The 8,338-nt window shown below is 34.8% G+C and overlaps 2 protein-coding genes and 1 long non-coding RNA gene across 3 annotated transcripts; 2 read left to right on the top strand and 1 right to left on the bottom strand.

The window, feature by feature from the left end:
* Positions 1-2,654: 2,654 nt before the first annotated feature.
* Positions 2,655-5,019, top strand: LOC145039289 (uncharacterized). The gene is made up of 3 exons (XM_078987359.1): positions 2,655-3,003; positions 3,077-4,861; positions 4,970-5,019. Exons 1-3 carry the CDS (start codon positions 2,946-2,948, stop codon positions 5,017-5,019), a joined length of 1,893 nt encoding a protein of 630 aa, XP_078843485.1. The 5' UTR covers positions 2,655-2,945.
* Positions 5,020-5,361: 342 nt separating this feature from the next.
* Positions 5,362-6,465, top strand: LOC145039288 (uncharacterized). Its single transcript, XM_078987358.1, has 2 exons — positions 5,362-5,449; positions 5,517-6,465. Exons 1-2 carry the CDS (start codon positions 5,362-5,364, stop codon positions 6,314-6,316), a joined length of 888 nt encoding a protein of 295 aa, XP_078843484.1. The 3' UTR covers positions 6,317-6,465.
* A 285-nt stretch (positions 6,466-6,750) lies between these two features.
* Positions 6,751-7,497, bottom strand: LOC145038305 (uncharacterized). The gene is made up of 2 exons (XR_013679310.1): positions 7,090-7,497; positions 6,751-7,011 (listed from the first exon to the last, which is right to left on the bottom strand). It is a non-coding gene; the product is annotated as an uncharacterized LOC145038305 (long non-coding RNA).
* Positions 7,498-8,338: the final 841 nt, after the last annotated feature.

Below are 8,338 nucleotides of genomic sequence, written 5' to 3'. Positions count from 1 at the left end.
TAGGGTTTGGACTTTTTGGTTAGATTATTGACCTAATTTCTAATTAGTGTTTTATACTTGTGCATAGGGAGAGGATTTTGCAAACCATACCCTGAGTGTGATTTGATACCTTCAATCTGAGGTGAGTTTCCTTCATTGTATCGATGGTTCGAAGGCACCAATGTCGTCCCACTAGTTTATATTGTAGTATGATGGTTGACTTCATGACAACTGTCAGTTATGCCTGTGTTTGCTTGATGACTCTATGATTATTTGTTATGAGATTATGTGGTAGGGACAGGGGTGAAATAGACTTGATATCTAGTTGAAATAGACCAATGGGGATTGCAAGCACCTAGATATGCTTGACAGTATCTGGTTGAAATAGATCGAAGGTCGCAAGCACACAAATATGCTTGATGGTATCCGATTGCAATAGACCGAAGGGGATTGCAAGTAGCCAGATATGCTTGGTTGTATGTTTGTATGGTATGGTGTAGTTGGGGGACCTCAGTAAGCTTTGTGTTTACAGTTTTCTATTTATGTTTCAGGTACTTCTAATTCAAAGGGACAGGGCCCAACCTGCTCACACCGTAACACCTTATGATTTTTCCATTTTGAGATTTTAGGAATTTGTACTCTGATAATATGTTGTTATATTGCACTTTTGACTGATTTGATATGAGTAATTTATGTTTTGAATGAATTTTAAAAACAAATTTTTTATCTGTATTTTTGGGATGTTAAAGTATCAACATCCTAATGAAGACTATATAGAGTTAAGTTGATGGAAGTGTAAAACGTCGATATTTTCCATTATAGATTTGTTTTTTCCCCAAAAGTTCTTGTCATTACATTTCTGAAATTTTCAATCGTAGATTCTATTCTTTTTATACCATCTTGCACCACTAGATTAATTTGTGACAAACACATCGAGTATGAAAATCGAGCCATCCCAAATAGGTTTATATTTCACAAATAATCTTTTTGCGGCAATGATTTTGTTACTTGCATTGTCAAATGAAATAGAAAAAATTTTGTTGCTTAATTATAAAACTCTATAACGCTTACTTAAATTGAAAATAAACGTGCCGTCGGGTGAGGATATGCAAAAAGTTCAAAAGAAATAACATGTTTGTTTATAACCCAATTAGAAGGATTTATCCAATGTGTAATGACGTGAAAACTTTCAATGGAGGACTAAACATCAAAAGTTAAAAGAAACACCGTTTTTTACATTTAAAAATCTCAATTGCATGTATTTTTGGGCTATTCCCAATACTTTATAGCATCACGGCTAAGATTAGTGCAACTTACTTGTCGGTATTGCGGTTGCATTTTCGTTTGAAGAACCCGTGTCTAACGTGGGTTGTCGATGCGATTGAAAGACAATCCCTCTTGAATCATGAACTTGCAAAGGCTTTCTCGAATCACATCATTGTTGTAAATAAAGATTGTGTCGTCGGGATTAATATTTGGTTGATTCGAATCGTTTGACCTTACAACCAAACAAGTTTTATTTGCATGAGTCTTCAAAGTATTATTGCTTTCTTGCTCATAATCAATCCACACTTTTTTGCATCGTGCTTTTTCCTTCCTACCATACATTTCACACAAATCAAAATGATCTCACTTCCATATTCCAACCGGTTGGTATGATTTTCACCACAACAAAGTTCGAGTCTTGACCATCGGCGACGGTAGAATTTCTCAAACTCATTTTTGTAGAGTTTTAACAAACTAGAAAGAAACTTTTTTTTGTTGAAATCTAACAAATACCATATATTTATGTGTTAAGTGAGTAAAAAAATTCAAGAAAATTCAAAGTAGCTTTTTTTTTTTTTTTTTTTTTTTTTCTTTCATATTCTAATGGTTAGAAAAAAAATACAAAATTTTCTATTTTTTAATGGTTAGAAAGAAAACCGGTTTAGAACCCGTTAAAAAAAGGTTTATCGAGAATCCGGTTATAATCCACTTTTTTGCCCGAAATGCCAAACTGGTTTGAATCCAATCTTCGGTTTAATCCAATCCGTTTCAGTCAAAATCAATTATGACCAAATCCAGTTTTCGGGTTGGAACGGTTTCATTTAGTGATGCACCTTTACTATGGACTATGAAGTATTACAAAATATTGTTTCCAAAGTATATAATAAAATTTTAAAAACATTAGTAGAAAATAAAAAAATATTTATTGTACAAGATATTTTGATAAAACATTACAGAATAACAAATCATTCATATTTTACTATTTGTTTTATCTTGCAATATATTTTTGATAAAACATTAGATCTCAATTTCAGAAATATAATATCACACCTCCAACTTATGTACAAAAAGTCATACATGTAATTTATAAAGTATATTAAAAAAAAGTATTATTTGAATAAAATTTTGAAAATTAAATTCATTAGAAAGAAGAGTTCTTTTAAGATGTCATTCCGACCACATCCATATTTAATAAGTTCTTATCAATAAGTACATCCATCCACATATATACATTAAACTAAAATCATCACATAGATTAAAATCACATATAAAATGAGCACCTAAGAAATGAGCACCTAAGGCAATAAAAATAATACTAATATTTTAGTATGAGTCAAAATAGGTCGGGCACTTGGGCTAGTTAACAGCATAACACGTCAACCTTTTCTATTAATTCATTTAAGGGTAAATTACACCGTTGGTCCCTCGTGCACATGCCAGAAAGCATGTTTAGTCCCTATTTCCAAAATTTAACTCGTGCAGTCCCTCGTTGTTATTTATCTTGCATGGTTAGTCCCTATGCACGTTAACTGTTAACTCCTTCCGTTTAAGCCACCCACGTGCCTTGCACGCAGGGGCATTTTCGTCTTTTCAGGGTTTGTATACATGAACCAGTATGGCGCGACTTCGATAACCGATCATTTCTGATTTCATCCTCCGTCGACCCTTAGCATTGCACGAGAAAACCCTAGTTTTCTACGATGGTGAACTGGAGGATTAGGCAAGAATGGGAGGAATACGATCTCCAAAGCTCATACGGTAAAATTTTCTACATTTTCAGTTGATCATCCATTATACGTTCCTAAAACGTAATTTTTTTTTGGGTTCGCAGCTGACAATCCATGTATGTTCTCGATACGATTGAACTATGGTGGAGTTTTTACGAAGTTTCCAGGCCGCAAATACATAAAGGGGAAGATGAAATATATTGATGGCATTGATAGTGACTTGTTCTCGGTGCATGATATGGACGAGATAATGGAATTGCTTGGTTGTGTGGAACCAGGTAAAAGTATTTATTATCATTTCAAACGACCAACCTGGGATTTAGATTTTGGGTTATATGCTTTGGGTTGTGACGAAGATATAAACCACTTTAGGTCATACGTGTATGAACACAAGGTGATAGAAGTGTATACAGAGTTTTGGGAAACCAAGCTCCATACGTATCAAATGTCCCCAAACCCTGCAAAGATAAAGATACACGAAATTCCTGAGTCCCTTTGTCGTAAAAGCTTGTTATTGACATGGTCAAATTCAGGGGATTGTCCTAGTGAAGAAGCCCCTGTTTTTGAGAATGTAGAAACTATGGACGAACCCCCTAGTACATTACTTGAAACAACCTTGGAACAACCCCTTGTTACATTGAGTGAAACAGTTGAGTCAACCCCTGCCTATATACCAAGAATTGAAAGCCCTTTGACTGAACCAATGATAGGAAGCACATGTCCTAATGTTGATGGTTGGGATGATACATTTGAATGGTGTGGGACTCCTATGGAACAAGATGAACCAAATAGTGAAAAAGCAGGTGAAGACAGTCAAGCTAGTAAAGACAGTCATGATAGTGATGACACTGAAGATAGTGAATACAGTCAAGATAGCGATTACATAGTTGATGAAGATAATTTGTTAGATGATCCAGAGGTTGATATGAAGAACTTTCACCTCAACATTGACAAAGAGGTGGAGTGGGTTGGAAGTTTTCCTGATGATCGAGATGAAGCAGTAGAAGGTGATGAAGAATTAGAGGTTATAAACACTGAAGAATTTGTATCTGCATCTGCATCAGATGAGGGTGAAGCTAGTAAAAAAAGGAAGAAGATAAGAGATTTACAAAGAGCACATAAGAATGAAGCAGCTGCTATCAAAGATCCATTTTACATCCACCAGACTTTTAGCACAGCCAAGGAAGTTAAGCAACAAATTTATCTTCATTCCATACAGAGTAGAAGGGAGTTAGACTTCGTCAAGAATGACAAAAATAGGATTAGAGTGGTTTGCAAAGGGACAATACCAAACCTTGGGATATTAGAAACAGGTGGGACCAGCAAAAGTAATGACAAAGTGGGACCAAGTCAAAAGAAAAAGAAAGTGAAAGATGGTTCTGTTCATAAATGCCCATGGGTCCTACTAGTGAGTAAGTGGAAAAAAGACATTAACTGGACTGTTAAGACCTATGAAAAGCAACATACGTGCCTTCAAACAAGGAAAATTAGGGCATGTAACTACAAGTTTCTCTCTGAACAGATTGTTGACACAGTGGAGGCAAACCCAGAAATACCACTTAGAGCATTACGTGAGATGCTTGAGAAGAAATACCAACTTGGATTGTCAGACATGAAAGTTCATAGGGCGAAAACGAAAGCCCTGGAATCAATTAGGGGAGATTTTGCTGCTCAGTACTCATGTCTAAGAGACTACTTACAGGAGGTGCAGAGTAGAAATCCAAACACCACAGTCAAACTTCAAGTGCAAAGTGAACCATGTTATGCATCTGAGACCAGGGTATTTGAACGAGTATACATTTGTCTTGGTCCACTGAAAAGTGGATTTGCAGCAGGGAAAAGAGATTTACTAGGGCTTGATGGTGCATTCATGAAGGGTCCATACCATGGTATGATCCTGACAGCAGTGGTATGTGCATAATCATATTTTAGTATTTGATTAATGTTTGACCATAGTTAATTGTTTGCTTATTACTGTGTTTGACATGATAATTCAGGGTTTAGATGGGAAAAATTGCACATACCCTTTGGCATATGCAGTTGTTGAAGCAGAGAACTTTAATTCATGGACCTGGTTTTTAACTAACTTAGGAGATGATCTTGGTTTGTATGCAAACTCCAACTTCACTTTCATATCAGATAGACAGAAGGTAAATAAATTTCTCCATTCATTTTCACATGCATGTTTTACAATTCAATAAGCAACCTCACTCTTTTGATGATTTAGGGGTTATTGCCTGCACTTGAGAAACTTTTCCCAGCAGCAGAGCATAGATATTGCCTAAGGCATCTTCATGAGAACATGAAACGTAAATGGAGGGGCAAGGAATTCAAGGATTGTCTTTGGAAATGTGCAACATGTACCACCATACCACAATTCAATAGTGCCATGGAAGAATTAAAGAAACTTAACAGTGAAGCATATGACTGGCTTAATTCTATTCCACCTAAGCACTGGTCCAGATCCCACTTCTCAGGTATATAATATTATGTTTATAAGTGTATAATTTTTAAAAATAATCTAATACAGTTGTGTTTTATTAGGGAGGGCACATTGTGATGCTGTGTTGAATAATATGTGTGAGAGTTTGAATAGCAAGATAGTGAAGGGTCGTGATAAGCCAATTATCAGTTGCTTGGAGTTTATTAGGGAGTATATCATGAGGAAAATTGTCATGGTTCAAAAAGAAATTGATAAAGCTAATGGCCCATTAACTCCTACAGCCACTAAGACCCTTGAAAAAATTAAAGAAAGGGCATCACAGTGTAGGGCAGTGTTCTGTGGCAATGGGAAGTACCAGGTTACAAGTGAAGGTACTAATCAGTATGTGGTTAATATGGACCAACAAACTTGTTCATGTAATAGGTGGGAACTGACAGGCATACCCTGCAAACATAGTATAGCAGCTATATGGGATATGAGGCTCAACAATGAAAATGTTGGAATACCTGAGACATGGGTACACCCAACTTATTGGCTCAAGACATGGAAAGAAATGTATGTCTTCAAAGTTGAACCTATTAATGGGAGGTTATTGTGGGAAAAAAGCACATGTCCTACCAAGTTGATACCACCAAAGTATCGTGTCCCTATTGGCAGACCAAAAAAAAAGAGAAGAAGATCTGCAACAGAAGATGATGGAGTGTCCACAAAATGGAAATCTGTAACATGCACAAAATGTGGAAATGTGGGCCATAATGGAAGGACCTGCAAGGGACAATCACATACTGGGAATGGAACAGGAGAAGGTGCAGCAGGGAATACAACAGGAGAAGGTGCAGCAGGTAGCAGTGGTGGTGTACAAAATGGAGTTGGGAACAAAGGAAAAAGCCCCATGCTTTGAGAATTTGTAGTGTTGTATTTTGATACTTTGTTGTTATGTGTTGTATTTTGATACTTTGTTGCTGTGTAGGATAACTGTTTGTATGCCACAAGACTATGTTGTTATTTTGGATGTCCCTTTATGTTAATGGTCAATGGTTATCTTGGATATTTTAGAGTTTTTGTCCTTTTTAATTGTTATATTGGATGCTAGTATTGAATGGTATATTGCATATGTTGCCATTACAATATACACATACCAACTGATAACATTGAATGGTATATTGCATAGTATTGAATGGTATATTGCATATGTTGCATATGCTAGTATTGAATGGTATATTGCATATGTTGCATATGGTATATTGAATGGTTTAATTGTTTGTATGCCATATACCACATTTTCATTAAATTTGAACACCAACTGATAACACCACATTATGATTACACAATATATTGTAACTAAAATTGAAATTTTTTTGTTAATACAAATAACATTACAAAGAGTCTCCATTACAATATACACATACCAAAATACTAACAACTTCATTACTTAACCTACACTTTATATATAAGGACTGAAACAAAAAAAACCCAGCTAATAACTAGGTAAAGCTTCAATTTGCGATTTTGTTCTTCAAGTTTCATCCTAAACGCCATACAATCACAGTCCTGATCATAATCATTCACCCATCCTATGAACTTGCATAATGGTCCCTGAACCAATTAAAGTAGATGAAGAATTAGGGCAAAATTAGAGAAGACGAAGAACGAAATTGAAGTCATTAACCTTACCTTTACTGTACAAGCATAATAGAGTTTCCCAGGGTTTCTTTTGCTATAAGATGTGCGAATCACTGCAGTGGCTCCACAATTGCATTTAATATCGATCATTGTTATGTATTTGGAAGAAATCGATCGAACGAGGGGAAGAGACGAACGAGGGGAAGAGACGAATGAGAGGATACAGAGGAAAAGAGGGTTGCAGTGTAACGGCATTAAATATAGACACAAACCCTGAAAAGACGAAAATGCCCCTGCGTGCAAGGCACGTGGGTGGCTTAAACGGAAGGAGTTAAAGTTAACGTACATAGGGACTAACCATGCAAGATAAATAACAACGAGGGACTGCACGAGTTAAATTTTGGAAATAGGGACTAAACATGCTTTCTGGCATGTGCACGAGGGACCAACGGTGTAATTTACCCTTCATTTAATTGGTAACTCATTGTATCTATTATGATTACAAAATAATATAATTAAATAATAACTTAATTATTTGTGTAAACACGATTTGGATCGTTACAAGGAGGTATCCGGCAGAAATTTTTTATTAATTTTAGCTTAGGTACTTAACGATAAGTTAGAGGAAATTAACTTATAAAAATTTATTAGCACTTAATCATTGTTATAAGTTATTTTTTTATCCATACACTTTTTAAGTTTATAGGGGTATGTAACCACTAATAAGTTAATAAGTTGTTTTGCCAAATACCTTCTAAACATTTGAATATATTTGACTTAAAGATGAATTTACTAGTTTATCTGACTTAAGATAAAATATAGTTTAGCTTAACCTAACATTTTATGAATAAATCAAAATCATCGCATCTAACTACAAAAGGAAAAATACTTTTTGAAAACAAAAGAAAATGAATGGAAAGTTTTATAAAGCTATACGGTTTGATGATGTTTTTGCCTACTAAAATTTGATGTCACATAAGCTCAACATAAACTTTTACAATCCTTATTATTTTTTGCCTATGAGTATAGTGTGTTAACATCATTGTCTACCAACTTTTTTTTAAAAGGAAATATCTAGAAAAATAGTAATATTTTACCGTAATTTTTGAAAGTCATGAACTAAATTCTTTTTTCTTTAAAAAAACATAAATTACCAGTAGAAATGATAATTTGTCTATTTTTTTTCCTGGTTTACCCGTTTCATTCCTAATATGGTTCCATTAAAATCTTATTATTTTACATAATTTACGAGTAAGTCCCAAACTAAAATTAAGTGATGAATTGATCATTTAATCCATGT

This window comes from Lactuca saligna, chromosome 4 (assembly GCF_052625555.1).
Source record: "Lactuca saligna cultivar CGN05327 chromosome 4, ASM5262555v1, whole genome shotgun sequence".
Lineage (NCBI taxonomy): Eukaryota > Viridiplantae > Streptophyta > Magnoliopsida > Asterales > Asteraceae > Lactuca > Lactuca saligna.
Note: the sequence above shows the minus strand (reverse complement) of the source record. Positions and strands in the feature narration are given on the sequence as shown.